The sequence below is a fragment of the Malus sylvestris genome, chromosome 16, assembly GCF_916048215.2.
Source record: "Malus sylvestris chromosome 16, drMalSylv7.2, whole genome shotgun sequence".
Lineage (NCBI taxonomy): Eukaryota > Viridiplantae > Streptophyta > Magnoliopsida > Rosales > Rosaceae > Malus > Malus sylvestris.
In genome coordinates, this window is record NC_062275.1 from 18,723,757 (window position 1) to 18,748,908 (window position 25,152).

The 25,152-nt window shown below is 36.4% G+C and overlaps 1 protein-coding gene across 7 annotated transcripts; it reads right to left on the reverse strand.

The window, feature by feature from the left end:
• Positions 1–506: 506 nt before the first annotated feature.
• On the reverse strand, positions 507–9,373 carry LOC126607084 (uncharacterized). 7 transcript variants are annotated; one of them, XM_050274522.1, is made up of 9 exons: positions 9,189–9,372; positions 7,822–7,983; positions 7,553–7,753; positions 7,246–7,395; positions 4,822–7,048; positions 4,297–4,409; positions 4,048–4,160; positions 2,801–2,878; positions 507–1,184 (listed from the first exon to the last, which is right to left on the reverse strand). In XM_050274522.1, the coding sequence occupies exons 2-9, from the start codon at positions 7,874–7,876 to the stop codon at positions 1,134–1,136; spliced, it is 2,988 nt and encodes a 995-aa protein (XP_050130479.1). In that variant the 5' UTR covers positions 7,877–7,983; positions 9,189–9,372; the 3' UTR covers positions 507–1,133. The 7 variants fall into 7 exon arrangements, with proteins under 7 accessions (XP_050130479.1, XP_050130476.1, XP_050130478.1 ...); XM_050274519.1 differs by having other exon boundaries at positions 7,822–7,991; XM_050274521.1 differs by having other exon boundaries at positions 507–1,198; positions 7,822–7,991.
• Positions 9,374–25,152: the final 15,779 nt, after the last annotated feature.

Genomic DNA, 25,152 nt, shown 5'->3' on the forward strand with positions numbered 1-25,152 from the left:
TTCTTTCCGCTTTACCATTCATTTTAGGATAATAAGGAGTAGTAGTTTCATGAATAATTCCATGAGACTTAAACAAATTAACAAATTCAGTAGATTCATATTCTTGTCCTCTATCACTACGAAATCTTTTAATCTTACGATTAAATTGATTTTCAACTTTAGTCAAGAAAGCTTTGAACATGCCAATGGCTTCACTTTTATTTTTCATAAGATAGACAAAACAGTAATTCGAACAATCATCAATAAAGGTAATAAAATAATGTTTTTCATTTCTAGTTAACACTTTATCAAATTTGCATATATCGGAATGAATTAAGTCAAGTGGTTCAGATTCTCTATTGACAGATTTATGCGAAGTTCTGGTGATTTTAGCTTGACTACAATATTCACATTTTTCAAAATCATTCAATGATAAGTCGGGTAAAAAACTTAAGTTACTTATGTTCTTAACCAAGCTTTTGTTAACATGACAAAGTCTAGCATGCCAAGTATTAAAAGAAGACATGTAAGAAGAAGTAGATATTTTATCAACATTCAATTTAAACATTCCATTAGTAGCATATCCCTTTTCCCACAAAAACCCCATTTTTAGTAAAAGTATACGTATCTGCTCCAAACATTTGAGTGAATCCAACCTTGTTGAGAAGAAAGCCTGAGACCAGATTCTTCCTTATCGCTGGAGTGTGCATCACATCTTTTAGTATCATGGTTTTTCTAGAGGTGAACTTCAACTCCACATCTCTAGTACCAGCAACATCTGTTGAGTGCGAATCACCCAACAACACCTTTCTTCCCTCAGCCACAGAATAGGTCTTGAAAAGGGAACGATCATAGCAAAAATTGCGAGAAGCACCAATGTCCACCCATCACCCTTCGGATCCATCAACTAGGTTGATTTCTGATATCATTGCAATCAATCACTCTTCAACAAGATTTTCCTGAGAAGCAGAGTTTTCCTTATAATGCATGGCATATTGAATTCGTCTTAAAATTGTTGAAAACTGAAATAGAAAGGAACGAAGTTACCCAAAAAATGTAGAAGCCTTGAGTGGTGAATGATTCTTGGGATAAGTTGTGGACTAAGTCGCTCTCTTTAAAACGTTTCACGGCTCTGCCCAAAGTGTGCAAGCAGTTCACAAATACCACTTCGTCCCCAGGATAAAACAGCCCAGAATCTTATTCCTCTGATAAGTTATTCCTTGCACAATGAAAGAACCTTCGAACTCACACCTTTTCTAAATGTTGCTTTCAGAACTCAATTTTTAAAAAAATATATAAGCTGTAGTTTTTTTTCTCTCTTAGTCTTTTTTTCATACGCATAATTTGTATGTCTTTTTTGTATATGTTGATGTGTGTGTGTGTATATATATATTATAATAAAAAAAATACGTTGAGATTACAATCTGTAAGGAATCAAAGCAATTGAAATCCAAACCGCAAGGAATCATGGCAATTGAAATAAAAACGGATAAAAACCACAACGGGACAAAACGTAAGTCAATTCAAACTGAAAAAGAAAACAAAACGGTTTGATTGCATGTTTTATATTTAGGGGAGATAACTCCTTAAGCCAAATTAATTGACTTTTAATATTGGTAATAAAACAAAACATAAATATATTTAAATATTTAAATAAAAACATAACTACTCTAACACTAATCAATTAATAATTTAATATTAATGGTGTGGCTAAACAAGGTCGTTGCGATTATAAACTAAAAACATGAGTGATCATAAGTGTGAGAAGGACTAAGGTCATCGGATCAAGTGATCTGGACCTTTGAAATTTCATCTAACGACTCACCTGTTTTGACTTCTTAAAAGTTATAATAATTTTTAGCCGTTAGATGAAATTTCAAAGATCCGGATCACTTGATCCGGTGGCCTTGGTGGAAAAGATTCGAAGATGATCTCTTCTCCATGAGTATGACTTATGCAACAAATTATCTGCTATTATATTTCATCGAGTTATTTCTCGATAAAATATGCGCAAAGTATGTAATTAAGGAATTTCCTTTAGAATGTTGTTTCGACCACAAATAGATCAATGAAAACGAAATATTTGAAAGGAAAGGTGAGTAGGTGACTGTCATTGTACTTATTTCATCAATACCAGCGATCGTTGTCTTGTTGAAGCTAACGACTATGTCAGGTCATGACCCTCATCATTTCTCTCCACGTCCTCCTAAGATTCACTCCTCTTGTTACAAAATTCACTGAAGACTTATACAAGTCATTCAATAAAGATGGTAAATTTCTCGAACATGTGAAGGAAGTAACCAGGTAAAACCTCCTATATCCTGTACTCCAGTATTGTTGGCTTTACATCTTGGTCATCGAATCATTGATTAAGAATGTAACGATAAAAAACTCGGTGTGTTAAATACCCCAAAGCCGGCAACGGGGTCCTACCCCCTCCACCGATCTCATTCATCCCTTGTTCATTACATGACTACATATCACTGGATGATTGAGATAGGTAAGAACCCGGACTATGTAAGTTTACTTCACACTGAGACGCACATACATCTATAGTAGAAGCCGCCCACTTTCGTTGACATAGAGCCACCTTATCTAATATTTGTGTAACATTTTAGGTATCCACACATCAATACCGACTGTATAGCAATAATGATTGACACAGCCAAAAGAATATCCAAGGTAAAAATTTCAGAATAACTATGCACAGAGTACATCTGGCATATCCTTACCTCACTCTTGATTTTTCATGAGAAAATTAAACCAAGCGGAAATTTATAAATGCCGAAAACTACAAGCCTAACATTCGTTTTCTCTTTACCTTTTCTCTCAAATCTTCTTCAGACGGAATCTTGTCACTGCCCTTTGAGGTAGCAGACCACCACGCCCTCAGCTCGTCCTGCAATATATGAGGAGGTGAAATCAGCAAGAAAATAGAACATCAAGTTTCTAACATCTTTATGTGCACTTACCAGGATTACGGTTAATTGATGATAGTGATCTTATTATGACAAAACCCTAGTTAATTGTTGTAGAGTAGAGCATAAGCAAGAAGTCCAAAAGAAAGTGACACAATCTCATAAAACATGGAGTCCTATAACACAACTAAGGGCTATACAGACAAGCTAGCACGTCTTAAGAAGAAAGGGTTTACAACTATTAACTCCGTTTTTTGGCCATAATCATTATGTAGGAGAGGCGTATATCAATGAAATATAAGACCAGAAAAACCTTAATAGTGGGAATACATTCCTCACTCATAGCGCGTTTACTAATCCGTAATCAAATTGAGAGGAATTGGATTGAGAAGGAATTAGATTAAGGAGGAATTGAAATGAGGTGGAATCAAAATCAGATTCTTGTTGAAGTTGTTTACTAAAACTGTTCGGAATCGGAATAAAATTCTATAAAGCTGTTTACTAATTCAGCAGAATCAGAATATAAACCAGTATGATTACTAAAATGCCCTTGTCTCAAATCAAATATTTTATATACTTTTTTGTAATAAAATTTGATATAGTATATAATAGTAAGAAAAAATTAAATTGCTTTTTTATTTCACAGACATACTAAAATGATTTTGTTTATTTTTTTTTATAAATTTAAGTATTGACTTTAATATCTAAATTTTCTCGCTCAAGTTGTAGTTTTTTCTCTTCGGCATATGTATGAAGTTGTGCATAATATGAATGAACATAGAATTATGCTTAATGAGCTAGTAGCACATGCAACGAGGGGAAAATAAGTCTAGGGTTAAAAGGATAATCTTGAAAATAATGAAAGTAAGTGAGGGCATAAAGGGAAAAAAAATTATCATTCCGATTGCTTGGGCAATCCGGAATCCAAATACCTTGTATATGTTGGGAATCTAAATCCTCCAATTTCAGGAATTGGATTCCATTTTTTGTGTGGGCCCCACGCACTTTTGATTCATCCCAATTTTAGTAAACACAGGTATAATCCGCAATCGGAATCGGATTCCTTATTCTCATTCCGATTACGGGTTAGTAAACGCGCTACCAAAGTTGAATCAAGTTGTAACTTGTTAGCAAGTCAGATTATAATTACCTCATGGAAATCGTTGTTGGATACATACTTGCTCTTAACCATACATCTAATCCCCCCAACAACAACAGCTATAGAGGCTTTCACATTCAGTGGACAACTCTCTCTCTGAGAGCCTGATGACATCAGAAATAAAAATGAACAAAAAAGAACTCGAGAGAAACATCAACTTAGTAATCTAAGAAGTGCACTAGACTATGCAGTTATTTTTGGTAAAGCTAGTAAACAAGCATGATTTAATTCTAGTCATACCAGTTATGCAAGACACATAGTATCCAGTTCCCCCAAGTCCTTCCCACTTCCTAAGCCGCAGGCGCAGGAAAAACCCCTCGAGTAGTGAGAGTGATGTGCGAGAATCCATCCACCTGATTGCAGAAAACACAAATACGCACAAGAACTAGTTTAAATGCGTAAGAGAAGGAAGCTCTTCATGCTTTAATAACTAAAAGACACAAGGATGAAGCTGCTTAAATATTCTGTATGGTTGTACCGAGTTCTTTGTATTCACTCTTGGTCAGATTTTTTGAAGGTTCATGATCATATGAGAATATCCACTTGAAGATTTATATAAACATATGTAGTTTGCGTGCTAAGTAATGTAGTTTAGTGGGGTAGTATTAAGGATATTAATAATTAATAATTAGGCAATTCAGCTACTTAGAAGTGCATATGCCAATTATCAGAGTGATCGAACAAACTGCTTTATGCAAGAAAATTTCCTCTTATAAGATTTGACAAGAAAATAGAAACTGAGGCTACTTCGTATGCTAAACTTACTTCAGGACATCTGTACGAGACAAGCGAAGCCTTTTTACAGACTCAACAATTCCTTTTGGTACATTTGAAATCTGTGTATTGACTAACTTTGACAAGGGCATCATCTGATTTTCTTTATACTTATTTTCCACAGAACTCGAAGCACTGCATTTCATAACTGAATTTGAGCGATATGCCCTTTTCTTAGGGGCTCCCATTGCATTATCCTTCCAGCTCATATTTATATCTGTCTCCATTCTTGAATAGTCCTCGTTAAAACATGTATGAGCAACAGAAGCTTCGAACTTGCTCTCCGTACCAGTTGGGAGCTTCATATTTCCATCATTTCTTGAGTTGAGATTCGTTCCACTCTGACTGCAGTAATAATCCAGAAAAGAAACGTTACATTCCAACTGTGGTTGCCCCATTGACTGTGCTTTAGGACATGCAGTGGCCCAATGACTCTGTTGTAAACATCTAATGCAGAAAAAAGGCAGATTTTCTGCTACATTATAGGACTTGCTCTTACTTAATAATTCCTGAAGCTCTGTCTCTCTTATCTGTGAACACTCTTGTAAATGGTGACCTTTTATGCCACAAAACAAACACATCGTGATTTCATCGGCTGCATTACCTGTGGCACCAGGTGGGGTGATGTTCTTAAGAGCATCCAATCTCCTAGCAAAAACAGAAGCCATTCCTTCCGAACTTCTGACTTCAGAGCAAGGCATGATAGGGCTGAACTCGGACATGGGCGCTTCATCATTCTGGCCCTTGTTTCTATTGAAAGCAGATGAGCCCTCATTTTCAGCCGCATAATTTTGCAGATCGTTACCAATGACAATAACTAAATCTTCACCAAACTGCTCCCTGGCTCCCATATTTTTGAGGTCATTGGAGCTCTCAAGAACTCCATCAGCACTCTTGTTGTAATGATCTGCGATTAAAGATGGACCAGATGTTTTTGGAGTCAACCGAGTTATCCACAAGCTTCCAAGAAGGTCCCTTCTATAACCAAATTCCCCAGTCGTCTTCCCTTTGAATTGTGAGCTAGATTCAAAATTCTCGATCCTCCTTTCCTTGCGTTTACCCAGAGAAGAATTAGGGATAACTCTATCTTTCCCTTTATAAAACGGAAAGTTGCATGGATTCTTTTTCTTCTCGGAACCAGTATGGCATTTCTCCTGACTACCTGCTGAACGAACTTCATTTCCAGATGAAGATTTGTTGAACTTCTCAACTGACAGTAGAAATTCTTGGCCTAAATTAACGTTCTCCCCATGATAGACTTTTGGAGAAGTAGCTGGCTCGAGTTCCGTTGATATTTCTCCCATTTTATGATTGTCACTCAACATCCGTGCTTCTTGGCAGTCTGCAGTTGGGCAATACAAGGACTGAAAAATCGTCTGGAAACCTATACTTTTTACTCCATCATCTTGGTTTGTATTACATGTGATACGTTTATTATCAGGATTCTCATCTCCATGATCAGGATGTGCAAGGGTAAGAGCAAGAGGTGGTGCCTCATCTTGCATTGATTTTGAAAAACCCTTCACCATGCTTGATATCCAATTCATGAAGGAGCTATCTTGTCTAATATAGGATGTGGAAATCGGAGCTTCTTGAATTTTCTTTCTGAATCTTTTACTCCCAACAATGAACTCTTCTTCAGATCTCCAACTCTTCTTGCCTGACGAAAACAATCCTGCGCTATTACAGCTCTCGACACTCTCATTGCTATCATTCTCATCTTCTGGCATTCTTCCATTAGGATCTCCATCAGATAACAATTTTTCTTTTCCTTTCCTTTGATGCATATGGATTCTGCTGTTATTAGGATAGTGTTTGTCCAGAACAGATTCGTTTTCAGGAACCCTCTCCTGACCCTGATCGAACCTGTCCTTAACCCCTGGGACAGATTCTGGACCTAAAATCTGAATCGCTGCACCATAAGCATGTCGGGTTTTGAGAGTCATTAAATCATTCTCAGCTGTTGCCTCTAGTTTATCCAAAGGCCTATTGCGTTGTGCCTTTTTATTCACCACAGGGCCACCCGAAGCTTTACTTTCGTTCACTGGGTTAACTTCGGAAGCCAAAACAAGATCCATTTGCATTTTCTGATCACCAACATCAGCATGTTTATCTTCATCAACAGGATCCCGCAATAATGGTTCATTTTGTTCCACAAAAGGTATCTTTTGATCTGATTCGACTAATAAGATATCAGCCCCCTCTCTGTCACCGTTACCTGCAGGTGTACAATCAAATCAATAACATGTTGTATGCAAAATGAAGAAAAGGTTTGTTGTCGGCAGGGCAACATATACTGGAAAAATGGCCCATCGAACAATTTTACTGCATTTTGAACATAAGCTGCAGGAGCTTTCTAAATTTCATCTACCAAAATAACTTTGCAATACTGAAAATGTCAATGGCAGAATTCACCTGTCAATGTTGAAATGAAATTTTCTCTGGTTTCAGGTATCTGAGGTATTTCAGTTACTTCGATATTCGCTTGACTAGAAGTCCCCTCCTGGTTGTACAGAACAGATAGTTCCACAGCCGCCTTCTCTTCCTCCACGTTACCAACAGTTCCTGCAAAGAGGAGTTACTCAACAATTCCCACAGTAATTTTTGGGGGGAATAAATAAACAAACAACGTAACAAAACTATGCTACAAATTCATCATCCTACAACTTAAAGACTCTTGTGTTTATACTCAACTAACAAATATTTAAGAAAAAGGCCTCACCCGTGTCATGGCTTGACCCGCATAATGGCATGACACCAGCATTGCTTGTGGGAGACATAGTCATATCTTTACCAGCAAATTCGCTCTTTAGATGAAATGATGTCTGTGCTGTTATAAAGTCCTCATCATCAATAGGCTTGTCAGCAGCAGACCTCCCACCTTTATTGCTTTGTGGTGGTGAAAGAGTGACATTGCTTACACCTGCAACCCAAGAAAAGTAAGATTTTTCTGTTTGGAAAAGATGGAATCAGCTCAATTTAGACACGAACCTTTATCTGTATTCCAAACTAATTCTGAAAGGGGATCGGGAGCCACGAATGCCATGTGTATCCTTGAACCTGCATTTGCACCTGCACCTGAATCACCATTCAACTTTCTCTGAATGCATTGATTTGAATGACCCAGAACTAGTCCCAAATCAGTCACAGGCTCTATGTTCCTACAAGAAAAATAACAATCACTTCCCATTGAAATTTTAGGCTTCTAATAAAAATATGTGACGATCCTCCTCTCACTTCTATTTTGAAAACCATGGGGACAATAATTAGAAACTATTCTATGAAGATGTTCGAAAATTTAATGGCCTGCTAAAAGGAGGCTTATCAACTATACTTTTTTCACAGAGGATACAACAAACCAACCGGGACAAAAAAAGTAGCACAACAAAAAGACTGGTACAAAAAAAGTAGCACATCACAAGGCGCATCAGCCACATTATATCCACTATGAATCCTTTGCTATGAGATAGATGCAACCTACACATTAAGCTGGCTCAGCAATAAGGATACCTAACCGTAAATCAGAGGGATTGGCAGTTGAAAGCATAGAGTTCTATTACCTGTGATATTAATACAATCTTTAATCAGGTTTCAAAACTTTATTGATATATAGAATTTTTGAGGTACTTGATTAGATTCTTCTGTTATTTGAATTAATTAACAAAATACTGTTAGACGACACTGAACTTGAAAAGCTTAAGCTGTAAACGGAATTGACCAACAATATAAATCAAGCTAACACCCTCCCTCACATATAGCCTTATCCTGCACTTGGAGGAGAGGCAGAGAAATACAGACAGAGAGAGACATATAGGTGCATCCCCACCCTTCACCATGTAAACCGACGAAGAAGTGGGGAATGACTACTGGGTTTTTTAACCCAAGACCTCCTGCAAACCATAGCTTCAATACCATGTTAGATAACCATTGTACCCCAAAAGTCTTAAACTGTTAGGGACTGGACCAACAGTGTATATAAAGCTAGCAAATTTACCACCGCACAGGTATGAACCACTACCAAACAACATCAATACTGTCCCCAACTTAAACACAAGTACAATCCAATAGGCAAGTGGCGAAGCAACTACACAATAAGCAACAAAATTGATCTGCAAGCCATCATATATACATAATAAAGTTCCTTGTGGAAGGATTCGATGCAATTAATAGTGAAACCATTCAACAGAAAGGGGATTAAACTTCAGCAGGTTTAAAAAATAATTCATTGCAAGCTTAAATTTTAATGAGAAAAAGAAAAATACCCTCTCTCTCTCTCTCTCTCTTCTTTTTAATGAGAAACAGCATCAAAAAACAACAATTATAATAATTTGGGTAATAGAGTCTGAAGACCCATGTACCTGTTGTCCATTTACTCCATAAATTATTCTCATATACGCACAGGGAGAGAAGAAGAAGAAGCAGAAGAGAGAATGAATGAGAGTTTGAGTTTCAATTAAATTTTAACACACAGAGAGAGAGAGAGAGAGAGAGAAGGGATTGCAGTAGAAGCAAGAGAATGCCTGCCATGCGTAGAAGCATGAAGGCTCCTTCCCTTAAACATTTTGCTCAGATTCTGAGGTATGAGGTTCAGGGACTTCCACGTGGACGCAATGCATGCCAACACCACTGTGCAAAGAGTTTACTATTCAGTTCACAGTCAGTAACAGCGGCATAAACTTCTTGTGCCATACTGTCCACATCTTTTGATACAAACTATGTTACTGGTGGGCGGAGATTCAAACTAGTGATTTTCTGAATCTTAAGGAAATAACTGATACAACGTAAGTCCCGATACATTGTTATTGTGACGTTGAGCAATATCAATGATATTTATATATTTTTGTTTTCATATTAGCTTGTAAATTAGCACAAAATGTCAAAATCACATTAGCTAGTAAGACAAAGAATTTATCTTGCCAAATTACAGTGTCTCCGTAAATCCGTGTCAAATAGGTTAGCTCTCTTTTCTACCACGCCAATTTAAAAGGAAGGATCTTGTGTCAAATAGGTTAGCTCTCTTTTCTACCACATCAATTTAAAAGGAAGGATCTTAAAATGGAAAGGAAAAAGTTTAGGGCATTAAAGTTCCAAAAGAAATGTTGGGGAGTTGGTTTTTTTGAGATTTGCTATATGTGTTTGAAACTTCGGCATTATTTGACTTTGCTTCAAAGGACAAAAACGAGAGTGAATTTTAGTTTCTATTTAATTTAAATTTTTATTTCTTTCCTCCTTTCACTTGTAAATTAGGAAATAAGCTTGATGTGTCGCTTGTAAATTAGCCATTAAAAGTAAACAATGATGGATGACGCTTGTCACTGTAGTTTAACAATTAACAGAATATCTTTTAGCCACCTCGGCTCTGATTGCCATGAAATTTTCTTGTCAGTAATAAAATTCTAAAGCTATATAATATACCACAATTACGCTATATACAGTAAATACGTGCAGCAAATAATGTGGCATATCCGATACTTTGCAAATCAAGGACACCACCAGCTTCATCTTGTCCTCATGATCCCATAATACCCAGTCTCATCTTGAACTTCCTTCCCAATCGCTAAATTGATGCTCGGAAAGTCCACAACTTTCCGTCTAATTTCCGGCCAAACGGCAAGAAACCAAGGCTCAATACCACCATTGGACTCGCCTCAAGGTTGGGAAGGCAGTCATCAAACCAGGCGTGGAGCACACACAACGACGCACTAAAGCCGGAAGGATTCCGACTAAAATCTGTAGAACCCTGTATTTTTTTGCACTTTGACTCGAACCAACTTCGACTGGCGATGTCCAGTTAACGTTTACCGTTGACATTTTGACGCAATTGGCTTTGAGACCCTCCCAGGGCATCTCGACACGCTAATTTTGAGTCCACACTTTGTTTCTCCAAATTCAATTGTTTTAATAGAGTTTTACTAATGGGTCCTTTATATGCTTAGGTGCGATTGTTATCGGTGACCTCGTCCTTCCTAATTTGAACAATTTTTCGTGGACAGAGTATCTATGAGTAGACCCTTTTTACATATGCATGATTTTATAGAATTCGTACTAGAGATGCACACATGAAAAACATAATTGAAGGATTTCACGTTCTACGAAACGATTATGATCTATGGTGACGTTTTGGGCTAGAAAGCTCTTGAATTTTTATGATACGATGTTTCGAGCTATTGAGCTCCTATGCTATGATATGAAAAGAATATGTTTATGTTTTATGTTCTTATTTAGTCGGTAATCATACACACAACAAGAGTATGTACCTGTCTATGGCCATATGATGTAGTTTTATGCGTATCAAGGTACCATATGATATACTCTTATCTTCATTGGCAAAACTAGTGTCAAGAAGCTTCACTAGCCAAGGCTAGTGCCGGCGTGACATGTTTTCTTCACAAGGGCAACCCAATGTTGTACAAATTTGCCTTTTGTAATGAGTCTTTTCATGATTAATATGATACCACTAATAAGCACACTGTCATATATGATATACGAATATTTTATGGCATGATAGGATTTTCAGAAAAACCTACTTCGTATGATACTATATGAGTTTTCCAAAACAAGGATTAGTAGGTTAAAAAACAGAGTTATGTTACTTATTTTTCTATGAACTCTTGTCCATTTACCTTTGTTCTTCGCCCCGTTCAGAACATAGAAATGAGGAATACGACCCCAACTTCGAGGCATTCCCGTATGGGTAGCTTCGAGTCCTCCCCTATATGTACGTCCTCTTCCTATGTAACCGCACTTTTAAATAATATTTCTCTCGCTTGTAATCTTGATTAGTCGTACACTCTGAACATATTCTTGCATTCTCATATTTTAATTTTTAGAAGATAAGTATTTTATTTATAATTATTATATTCGGCGCAAATTTGCATGCATGTTTACACGTTCTAAGCATAACCTCGATATGATGGCTTGTGTCACTCATTGAGTGTCGACCAGCATGTGGCACTTGAAAGTGAATCCCACATCACGAAAAAAGGGACCTTGCGTGTGCTTATAAGTAGTTGGGCTCCTCCTCTTATTGCCAATTGATTTTATGGTGAAACCTTAACTTTCTTCATGATATTAAAGCAGGTTGTCCCATTGGTGAAGCCCAACGGCCAAACATGCTCTAAAACACTCTATTTGTGTCATCCACGTGCTAGGCTTGAAAACTTGCCCCATGTGAGGGGACGTGTTGAGAGTGAATCCCACGTTGGGAAATTGAGGGACCTTGCATGTGCTTATAAGTAGTTGAGCTACTCCCTATATTTCTAATTGGTTTTTACTGTGGAACCTAAACTTTCTTTAGTGGCCATTCACTGGCCATCTCCTTGGCCTCCGAACACCAAGATCTGGGTGTGTTAATCGCTCATTCTGTTATGTAGTCACAAACACCCTATCGAGCCTCTCTTTATTTTAGCATGATGAGTTGTTATCCAAGTGTAAGGAAGGCTAGGTAGCCCAAGTCTTTCAAATTGCAAGCACTTACAAATCCCCTACAATTAAGGATTTTCTTGATAGGTTGCACTCATTCACCTTCCTTTTTATAAATATGGAGTAATTCATTGAAATCTCCTCCAACAACCCAAGATATAGAATTAGCTGACGCTAATCGCTGAAAGATGTCCCACAATAAAGTCATTCTTTATCACCGGGTGAGTGCAAAAGCCGGTGAATTTTCATATTGGCCATCATATCCAATTCCACCAATCTCTACATCAATATAATGCTCAGTGGAAGAGAGAACTCTAAGATTTAAATTACTTTTCTGAAGATGCGGAGACCTTTCGATTGACCTCTCGAATAAATACAATAAACCTTGCTGAAACCCACTTGAGCTTTCAGTAAATGAAGGGTAGAAAGATGACATTTTTTTCAAACAAAAACACCATCATGGTATCTTTCTGCCTAATTAACAAGATCTAGCATCCCCTAAACTATCCAAGATTTTTCAAACCCTTGACAATTCCATATTAGGTTAGTTGCATTAGGTTGTACATATTATGTAATCAAACTAGAAGTCTAAATTAAGTATTGAACAACTACTGGCTTTAAAAATAAAACTACTTTTACCATCTCAACTCTAAACCTAACTGATATAACAGTAGGGAATCGAAGGTGACGAAGGTTTTAGAGAGAGAAAAATCTTTGGAGAGAATATATTTTTCATTAATTCAGCATATTGTTACAATTACATTGATATACTACTAACACTATGAATCTTGCTGCCTAAGCAACTTAACTAACTCTAACTAACTTCTTTAACAGCCTTTGTAATCTTGTGACAAGTGTCCCCTTTTACACCATTAGATCACTATCCTTTACATTCTCCCTCAAGCTTAGGAAAGGAGAATATCCAAGACTGAGATTGTTGAAGTGTGTTTGAAACAAGGGTGTAGACAAGCCCTTTGTTAAAATATCAGCATATTGTTCACTGGATGACATAAATTGCACCTGTAACAGCTTCTTTGCCACTTTTTCTCTAACAAAATGAATGTCCACCTCAATGTGTTTAGTTCTTTGGTGTAGCACAAGATTGCAAGTAAGTGCAATGGCAGACATATTATCACAATAAAGAATAGGTTGAGTAGGAATAGGGACATGCAAAAATGATAAAAGCTGTCTTATAGTCCAATTAAGCAACAGTAGTTGCAAGTGCCGATATTCAGCTTCAATATATGACCTGGAAACTGTTTATTGATTTTTAGAAGACTATGTGATTGGATTTGATCCCAACAATACCATGAAACCTGTTATAAATCTTCTGTCATTAGGGTATCCTGCCCAATCATCATCTAAAAATGCTCTAACAGTATCCAAGTTAACATCCAAATCACCCTTAACATAATGTACACCCAGATTGACTATACCATTCAAGTATCTCAGTATCCTCTTGACTGTAATAAAGTGAGATTCCATAGGGTTTTGCGTGAATTGACAAACCTAATAAACTGCAAAGGTTATACCAAGTCTTGTAAATGTAAGATACTACAATGCTCAAACTACACTTCTATACAAACCAAGGTTGTTATATGGTGCTTCATCATCAAGTAACAATCTGTTATATGGCAAGCAAAAAGTAGAACATAGTTTGGAGTCCAACATTTTTGTCTTGGCAAGCAACTCCTTAGCATACTTTGGTTGAGACAAGAATAAGCGATCAGTTTGAGTAATAACTTGTATACCGAGAAAGAAGTGTAGTGGACCCAAATCTTTAATTACGAATTTCTTTGTCAAAGCAGCAATCACATCATCAATCATAGTAGGTGTATTCCCAGTGATCATAATATCATCTACATACAAGAGTAATATCACAACAGAAGTTCCATGCCTTTTAACAAACAATGATGAATCTGCATATGTGGTTTGAAACCCAAGTGAAGGCAAAAAGCTTGTATACTTTTCATTCTAGGCTCTAGGGGCCTGCTTCAATCCATACAGTGATTTGTGTAACTTGCGAACATAATCAGAGTGCTGAGAATCAATAAATACTGGAGGCTGAGACATATATACTTCTTCTGTAAAATTCCATGCAAGAAGGCATTTTTGACATCTAATTGCCTCAAAGACAATCCAAAATGTGCTACCATAGCTAGAACAATTCGAACAGTTATTGGTTTAACAACCGAACTAAATGTCTCACCATAATCAATCTGTTCTTCTTGATCAAACCCCTTTGCAACCAATCTTGCCTTATATCACCCAATTGAACCATCTGCATTTTTCCTTATTTTAAAAAACCCATTTGCAGCCAACTATGTTTTGGTAATGGAACAAGACTCTATGTACACTATGAATCTAATGCAACTCTTCCTTCATTGTAACAACCCAAACATCACTTTTTAATGCAGATTTGTAAGTTGCAAGTTTTACTTTAGACATATCCACTCCTCCATTCTTATGCACTGTTGTTAATAATGCCATCTTCTTTGATATACCACTCTTGGACCTAGTTTGCATTGGGTGCAAATTCAGTGGTGGAATAGAGAGAATAACTTGAAGGCTCTCAAGTTGAAACTCAGGCACCACATGGATGAGTGGTAATGAAGAATGTTCACTTGTAGTAATGGATTGTGAGGATTAAGGAGATAAAGTAAGACTGAATGTAGGTAATGTATGTGGTGGGGATATCAACTTGGATAGATATTGTAGGGGTGCATGTATTGTCTATGGTGACACCATAGCATTTTCAAGATTAGGCACTGTGATTTATGGAGTAAACATTGGAACCTGTGATGTAATTGATGGTTTTATTTTGGATGAAACTATAGTTGAATATGGAAACTTTGATTCATCAAATAGAACATGTCTAGATATATACACCTTCTTTTTTACAGCTTTATAGCATATATATCATTTGTACTTAAAGGCATAATCTAGGAAGATACACTTTGTGGTCCTAGGTTGTAGTTTGCTGGTGTTTAGAGGTCTCAACAATGGATAACATGAACAACCAAATACCCTTAAGTGATCAATATTAGGTATAGAACCAGGGATTTGAAATGAGATTTTTGGTTGAGTGTTTGAGTTGGCATTGGATTTATAAGATATATTGAAGCTTAAGAAGCAAAAGATCAAAAAATTGAAGGAAGATGTGATTTTTACAGAAGGCTTATGGCGGTTTCAATAATATGGTGATGTTTCCTCTCTGCTAAACCATTTTGTTTTGGTGTATAAGGGCATGACATTTGGTGACTAATCCATTTGGTAGCAAGAAAGGACTGAAATTGTTTCCCTACATAGTCACCCCCTCCGTCACTCTGCAATGTCTTAATGGAAATTGAAAAGTGATTCAATATAAACTGGTAAAGTGTAACAAAAGTGGAACAAACTTCAGCTTTATTAATGAGTAGGAATATCCAAAAAAATGGAGTACATTCATCTATGAAGGTAACATAGTACTTAAAGCCTTCTATAGACAAACAAGGTGTAGGGTTCCATACATCACTTTGGATAACATCAAATGGGGTAAGTGACTTATGTGTAGCTGACTGGAAGGGTATTTACTAATTTTGCCCTCTAGACAATTTGAGCACATCACATGTATATAATTAACAATAATAGGTATGTTTTATTTTCTAAGCATGACATAAACAACATGATTAGAATGGTTCCCAAATCTGTGGTGCCAAAGGCTAGACTTTACTTGTTTCCTAATGTATGCAGCAGTTGAAAAAGCTTTTTGGTTTTGAGAATTTGATGAGAAATGAATGGGGTACAATCCATTATTGCATAGATCTTTGAACAGTATTCTCTATGTGGCTTTGTCCTGAATCCAACAACAAAAGGCATCAAACATCAGCCAACAATTATTGTCAAGGTAGATCTTATGTACAGACACAAATTTTTGTGATATTTTTTTATACATATATCACTTAATTTAACTTCAAATTATGAAATGGTGTCTGCAAAATAGAGGAACCTTTGTGAGAAATATGTAAACCTTCACCATTTGTTATTTGTATCATTTCATTTTATGGAAATGGAGTTGCTAATGACAAACTGCTCAAATCAGCTGTCGTATGGTTTGTTGCACCTCAATTAGTGAGCCATACTTGTTGAGATGATGAATTTGATTCCATAGGTGGTGCAAAGGCTTGAACATGCATAGCATTCATTGAACCATATTAGAATTCATATTTGCATTTCGAAAATGACAAACCTGAGCACTGTGATTCTTCTTGCCATAAATCTGACATCCGTCATTCACGATGTATCTGTGTTTCTGAACATGCAACTTAGACTTCATTTGGAAGATACTAGTTCTTATGACAATAGAGAATTGCTCATTGAACCTAGTCAAAAAATCTTTGGCATTGGTGCTACCAATAGCAAAAGAAACTGTAGGTGGTGACAAAGTGGTAGTGATCAGTTGCATTAATGCATGATCATGCATTTTCCATACCTCTATTCATCTAAATTAGATTGGGAGCTACCATAATTAACTTCAAAATCGCTTAATGCATCTATTGTGACCTAAGGAGGACAAGGGGGAGAACCATCCACAAACTCCATTACTTTATGTTCTTCAAGAAGAAGTTGCATCAAGCTTCACCGTTACAGAAGTTGAAACACTGGAGATCAACAAGGTAATTGGTGACTGAATGATCTGTAGTTGAGAAGATGTAACCTTGTTGCAAGAATCAAGCAATTTCAGAAAATTGGTAATGCAGAACTTGTGTCGAACACCTTTGATGCAAGGGAAAAAAAGATGAAGCCCCAAAACACACCAAGATCGACAATTCTCAATTAGAGATTAGCTATTCCGGCGATGATACCATATAAACCTAACTGATATAACAGTAGGGAATCGAAGAAGATGAAGGTTTTAGAGAGAAATCTTTAGAGAGAATATATTTTTCATTGATTCAACATTTTGTTACAATTACATTGATATACTACTAACACTATGAGTCTTGTTACCTAAGAAACCTAACTCTAACTAACTTCTTTAACAACCTTTGTAATCTTGTGACAAGTGTCCCCTTATAAACCATTAGATCACTATCCTTTACATCAACTAACCATCTAGCAAAATCCCACAATTATAAATAGCAAACCAAATGCTTAATTGAAGTGATACAAATAACATGACCGGTTTACTTTATACTTAGCAGTGCTTTCCCATGGTTTTACACGAGAGCGGAGCCAATTAAGAACTAGAATGGTAAACTTACCCTTCTACACATTTGCATCACTGTAACATTGTTGTTCTTCTTCTGACATTTTGCTAAGCTTGTTTAGCTTTGACTCTTCTCGCCGTTGTAATTATTGAATCCTACTAATGTTGTTTGACTTTTAGTTGAAGTAGGTCAGGAAAAGTCTATATATAATAACTTTTGAATGATAATTATTAGTCTACTACAGATGTATTGAATTTATTATTAACACGAGAAATAGTGAAACACTTAAATGAAAAATAATAGGAAAATGCATAACTAAGATGAATAAGAGATTACATAAAAATTAACCCTTAATTTAAAAAATGTCACTTGTTATAAAATTCAAATATATCTAAAATTCCACCTAAATAGACACAAATACCCTCAAATTTAACAATCAAATAAATTAAAGGCTTTTTAGCCAAAATAATTCGTGACATTGATATAACTCCTTAATGTAGTCCTTAACAATTAATGATAATCAATAGTAGTATTCTTGAATTTGTCTATTGTGAATCATTTTAGTCTTTCTTTGAATTTGTCTATCGTGATCATTTTAGTTTTTCGTGAAAAATCTGTCAATTGCTCTATTAGTGTGATGATGTGGCGCCACGTGGGTCTCACAAATACAATCATATAACGACTTGTGGATTAACTTTAAAAACTATTTTTATATTTAAAACTAAAAATGATATTAGTAAGAAAAAAGGTGTTAAAAGCATGATTGAAATTCTGTTGCTCCCACTTGCGGTAACTGCAGCGGCGCTCAATGTCGGAGATAAAGGGGTCGAAGGGGATAGGGTTGTGGTGGTGGAGTGTAGAAGCGAATGTGAAGTTGGACCAAAGCTTGAGGTGACAATAGCTAAAAAGCTTTTAATTTATTTAATTGTTAAATTTGAGGGTATTTGTGTCTATTTAAGTGAAATTTTAGATATATTTGAAAGTTTTTATAAAAAGTGACATTTTTGAAACTAAGAGTTAATTTTTGGCTATATTTGATAAATACTCGTTTATGGATGTGTATTTTTTTCATATCTTGGTTAAGAATAATGAGTTCAATTTTAGCATTGGCCATTTTTAGTTGAAAGTGAGAAGTTTTAAGTTTTTCGATTCTTATTGTGTGACTTAGACCTGGAAAATTTCTTACACGACCCGTTAACATGACACGTAAATGACACAAAAATAACGGGCTTGGGGTCGACATAATAACTAATCGGGTTCTTATCGGGGTCACACGATAAGAACCCGTTAATAATGGGTCCTTAACAGGTTTACACGAGGGTGACATTCAGATAACACATTTTGACACATTAAGAAGAATGTTAATTTGATGATTTCAATTTTTAAACTACTAAAAAAACTTACTATAAGATACAATTGTCATAGTGTATATGATACATTGTATATTAAATATGTATTATTATATTATTATTCTATACAAATTTAAAAATTTTAAGTTTTATTTATTTATTTGTTTTTATTGTATATTATAGCAAAGAGTAAGATTAAAAAAAATTATAAAACACATTAAAAATAAAAATATCAAGTAATTTAAAAATACCAAACACATTTAAAAATTATAATAATTAATTTACAAATGTGAAAATATAGGTAAATGCTCATGTTCGCATCCTTTACACTTTGAGGACGGATACATCACCGTTTGAATTTTTAGAACCATACAAACCCTCATGAATAGTATTTTTAAGGGAGTTCAAAATAAATAAAATTCATTATCATTAATGTAAAGTCTGAAAAATGTGGAAGCATATATAAACGCTCATGATTGCATCCTCAACCTTGAAACACAACTCTTTTCATTTTGCTTATCCTTGAACATTTGGTATTTTATAGTAATGTACCAATGTTTTTTCATTAGGCTCTTATTTTGGGGTATGTAATACTTGAAAAACAAATGTCTTTTTTTTATTTATTTATAATGTTTTGAAAGTAATATTTAGGTGACAATGTGGTATGCATATACTAATTTAGTATTATTGACACACCTCGACCTGAATTAAGGCGTGGTGGGCGTCACGTGATGGTGACGTAGCCATGTGAGCAGTGCGGAAGTGACAGGGATATGAAAATGTGAGAAATCAAAAAAACAATTAGCTAATGCACACTAGACAGGTAAATAAGTGCGAGAAGAAGTGTTAGAGTGTAGATACACATAATTAGAGCGTAGGTACCAAAGTGCAGTCCAGCGGGCCAAACACTAATTATATAGGATATAAGGGAAAACCTACATTGATGGATGTCTGTCAGAACCACCGTAGAATCCTCGTGAGCCACCAACACAAATTTCTAACTAGAACCTGGAGGGGCGCAAAACAAAAAACGTGAGTGGACAAAACAAAGCTTTTCAAACCATTTCTCTTTTCAAAAGTAATAACCCCTCACAGTAAAACCCGTATAGTTTTCCAAAAAATAATAATAAATATGTATATAGAAATCACGCTTGAGAGTATTGAAAATCAAATATATGCCATGTCAAGTGTCTCAGCATGGAAATAAGTAAGCCAAGTGAAATAAATCAATGTAAAATGATATGCTAGCCGGAGTCCCCTAACATTACCTATGCGGCTGAACCTATAGCTCATTAGGTATGCTTGCATGCGAGTCAGAACCACCTATTGTGGTATGTACAACAAGGCTGGGTGCAAATAAGTACGCTCAAGTGCTACAATCACGTGAAGGCTATGCGAATAATTGCGGGTCACCTATGAGTCGAAACCAGCTAATGTGGTATGTACAACAGGGTTGTACACCAATCTTGGATCCAAGGTGAGCGTGTGGTGAACATCACGTGAAGGATTGTGCCCTGGCCACGGGCGGTAGCACTAACACCAAGGTGTAGGATAATGAGCTCTAAATGCATCTACGTATAACCATAAACATATCTCCACTATCATCGACATATACTCACCTGAAACTTACCTAGGCGTCCACAACATCAAGCAACATTATGCATATCTATAATAATGCATACTCTAAAGTATAATGCAATTGACATGGCACTTAAAAATTGTAAATCCATTTAAAACAAACTTTTGGGAAAACGCAAAGCATATATATATGTATATATAGAAAACCAAAAGCCCACTCACTGGTATGTAGTTAGATCATAACCCCGGAGTCTCGCCTGGATGCGCTCGTCCTCTGGAAACGTCTCACCTATATGTGAAACCACTATTTTAATGTTAATTTTAAGTACATAACTTAAACCGTGTAATAACTTCTCATACATTGCTCAATTAGAGTGTATGAATATACAATCATGGCCTACTCAACACCACGAGCATCCCCATATTTTTAGAAAACAATTTCGACATCCTACGCACCGGCCATAAGCAGGCACGTGCCTAGCACACGGACATAATCTTTAACACTGTTAAGGAATATTTCATTAAATAGTAGCATATACTGTTAACTTTACCTGACGCAGTTAGTATATTCCATCAAAGTTGATGGAATATTCCCCTTCCTTCTCCAGTGGTTCGCCGGATTCTTGCGCTAATTGCCGCTGAGTCACCGGAAACTGGAAAATCATAAAACTTCAATATCTCACTCAAATCGCAACCAAATTTCACAAACTTTACATGGATTTGAAGCCCTGAACAAGTAGAGCATGTTCTTACCAATTTGAAGTCCTAAAACTGACAGGAAATAATCGAAAAATCCTTCGATATTCCGGTCAAAACTGCAACTCGAGGAACTGACCTATCCCGATGTCCAAAACCTTCCAAAAATTGTTTCCAGGTTTCTATGGAGTAGTTTTAAGACTCCCTTAAGCTTTAAAACTCCGTGAAATGTCCACGATCACGATGGTGTAGCAGAGCACCCTGTTGGAGTTTACGAGTTCTCGGGTTTTCGAAGTCAAATCACCGAACAAAAGGTATCACTGGATTCTAGAGCTTGAGAGGAGTAAGAATCTGGAAACATCAAGCTTGATCCGTAGAGTTTTCGTTTAGTTTAAGGGTGAGTTGGGCAGGAAATTTCGAGAGAGAGGGGAGAGAAAAAGGTTGCACGTGTGTATGTGTGTGTGTGTGGCTTACGGGATTGGCCACTAAAAAAAACTCAAGCCCTAATTGGGCTACAGTGTCTAAGGTCCATGCAAATGGAATCCAATCAAAAGAAACCAACCCAATTTCACCTATTCATTTGTAATATTTTCATTACGAACCCAATTCAGCCCTAAATCACGTTGACACTCTCGTGACATCAAGTATGATTTAATTACGTCAACGGGATACATACATCTACGTCACCACGACTCAAGGGTATAATCATCATTTCCACACATTCAAGGATAAATTATATATTAATTTGGGACGGGTCGTCACAATTATATTTTCCAATTTTTTTGTCAAATTATATTTTTCATTTTCATTATTTATTGATTTAAAATATATTTTCTTTAACGGGTTGGGTCATATTACCTGATAATATTAACAGGTCAATTTCAAGTCAGATCATATTAGCCGTTTACTTTAATGGGTGTTACACGACACGACCCGTTAAGCTATTGGCTATGTCATGACAGCGACCCGAACACAAAAAACACGACACAAATGCCAGGTCTAGTGTGACTTAGTCAAATCTCTCACCTCATTGTGTAAAATAAAATATTTCGTTGTATAAAAAATGAATACTCATGTAAATTTGATCCCATAGCAAAATCTCTAACTCTAGTGCTGGTTTTACATGAGACTTTTTAAACTTGATGATGGTTTAGACTTGTAAACCTCTTTGACTAAACACTTGATCATATAATCTAAAAGCTAATCATTCTATAAGGCTTCGATATAGACATAATGCACTTACAAGGTATAATGCGCTTTTATCATTGGCAAAAGCTTTAGTGTTTGGTCATACTGTGGGTGGAGGAGATCAACAACCAATTAAATTGGCGATGAAATGCCAAAATATAAAATAAAATTTCCTCTTCTTCGTCGTCTTTTTATATGAACAATGGTGTTGCGAAAAGAATAGAGAGGAAGTATCTTAAGAGTTAATTAGACACTACATGCAGGACAACTGTTCTTTTACTAGGCTGCCAAGTTCCAACTCTTATTCAAACCCCACCACTAAAATAAAGCCAAAAAGATGATGCCCAAATATAGGAGACTGCCTGCCCATATGCCTAAATATGGAAGCCGGCTTTAAACATTGACTTGTGAGTAGATTAGTTCCTAACATGGAATCGATAGATACAACTCATGGAATTGGGAGATTCTTCAGCTCAAAGGTTTCGTTCGTTAGAGAGGATCAGTTTGGAGAAGATTATTAACTATATTGAAGTTATTTCGAATGAAGAAATGCATGAAATTTTGTATTTTTTGTCAAAATTGAAGATTAGTTCAAAAGAAGGATAACTTTTTTATTTTATGGGCAACGTTCAATTTAGAAAAAAATTCCTCAAAATGACTTCAATATAGTGAATAATCATATCTAAGCCAATTATCCATAACATTCGAGTAATGGATTTTTTGCCTATTTTTCTTCCATCATCGTATCTATTCTCACCATTGAACTAAGCTAATATAGGAATTGATAGATCCAGATTTGGTTCAAGTTTGCATCTACTTAATTAGGTTCGATTGGTTAATAGGGAATTCATTCATTTTTTGCAGGTTTTTTTTATTTTTTTTATTTTTTAGAAAACCTCGATGGTATAAGGGAATTTTATTGATATTGAAAAAATGATACACCTAGTCGGGGGAGCATAAACCTAACCCCTCATAATACAAGAAAAATTAATTAAAAAAATACATGAAAAGAAGGAAGGACATAAACCTTACCTTTTTAGAAACAAAAACAATAAAGATATAAGGAAAAGAGGGGGGGGACATGAAACCTAACCCCTCTAAAGCCAAATCTAAAGGTCTAAACCTGCAAAACAGAACAAGCAACATCACAAGGTTAAGAAAAAAAAGATACGAAAGTGAGACAAACATGTATGCCGAGATGCACATTAATTTGAGAAGCGGAAGCCAAGCAAGCCAACATAGTTTGAAAACAAAGTAGGACGAACCACCATTGGAGGGAAATCATTCCATACCAAAGTTGGACAAGACAAGCCCATATCAACATAATTGCTCACAACTACTGTTACATCTCGAGCTCGACTTCGTCGTAGCATGATATTGTCAACTTTGGGCCCCGACCACGCCCTCACGGTTTTGTTTCTGGGAACTCACATGAGAACTTCTTAGTGGGTTACCCATCATGGGAATACTCTGGCCCATTGTCGCTTAACTTCGGAGTTCCTACAGAATCCGAAGCCAATGAGCTCCCAAAAGACCTCATGCTAAGTAGAGATGGGAATATATATATAAGGCTTACAGGATCCTCAACCCTGGGCGATGTGGGATCTTACCATCCACCCCCCTTAGGGGCCCGACGTCTTCGTTACTTCCTACCAGGGATTGGCTCTAATACCAAATTGTCACATCCCAGCCCGAGCCCCTACCACAACCTGGGTTTGACTTCGCCGTAGCACGATATTGTCCGCTTTGGGCCCCAACCATGCCCTCACGGTTTTGTTTCTGGGAACTCACATGAGAACTTCCCAGTAGGTCACCCATCTGGGAATGCTTTGGCCCATTCTCGCTTAACTTCGGAGTTCTAACGGAATCTGAAGCCAGTGAACTCCCAAAAGGCATCATGCTAAGTAAAGATGGGAATATATATATATATAAGGCTTATAGGATCCTCACCCCTAGGCAATGTGGGATCTTACAACTAAATTTCCTTCACGATATATGTGAGAGGCATAGAAAGTCATCTTTCGAATGTGGTCCAACAAATAGACCATTGTATACGAAAAGGCCAAGGAGGATCAAAATCAGTTGATTGGAGGGTAGAAATAACACTAAAAGAGTCACTTTTCAGCCAAAGACAATGCCAACCCCATTGATATGCAAACTCTATACCAATAATAACTGCTGATAATTCTGCAAAAAAATAAAAGAGAAAAAAAAAAGTTGCAATGTCCAATCCCTTGGTAGAAACCACCAAGAAACTGACCATGGTAATCTCTAAAAACTCCCCCATAAGCAGCAGGACCAAGAATTCCTTTAGATAAACCATCTATATTAAGTTTAATGTAAGGAAACCAAGGAGAAAACCAAAGCACATGAAGAATAGTTGGCGCCTTGCTAGGCATAAGTAAAATCCTTAGAAAAGAAATGATACAAGCGTTAAAACCCTGAGAATAACCAAGAATAAACTTCCCACTGTGAACGATCCCAGAACTAATAGACATGCAAATATGATGAAAATAGATTGGGCGACCCTAAAAAATAAACTTATTTCGAGCTTTCCAAATAGCCGAAAAAATTCAAAGATTGTGCAACTGCTGGGAAAAAGATTTACGTACATGGGCATCCTAGAAAACAACCAAGGAATCTGAAAACAGCAAAGAGGTACCAAATTGACAGAATAACCACCTCCAAAGCTACCTAGATATCCGGCACCCGAAGAAAAGATGAAAAGTAGATTCCTCAAAGCTATGATATAAACAACAAATGGGTGCCAGAGAAATACCATGTCGTTGTAGTGCACCTTCGGTAAGAAGTTTGTCATGAAAAAGCCACCAAGTCAAAATAGACAGTCAAGGCAGAATAAAATGTCGCCAAATAACCTTGGCCCAAGCATAATTTCTATG

Bases quoted from the DNA above. Each gene is read 5' to 3' on its own strand.
- LOC126607084 (XM_050274519.1), bottom strand. The intron at 7,754-7,821 runs GTTCGTGTCTAA...CTTGGGTTGCAG, and splicing joins AGTTTGGAATACAGATAAAG to GTGTAAGCAATGTCACTCTT. The intron at 1,185-2,800 runs GTAAAGAGAAAA...ATAACTTATCAG, and splicing joins AAGAAGATTTGAGAGAAAAG to AGGAATAAGATTCTGGGCTG.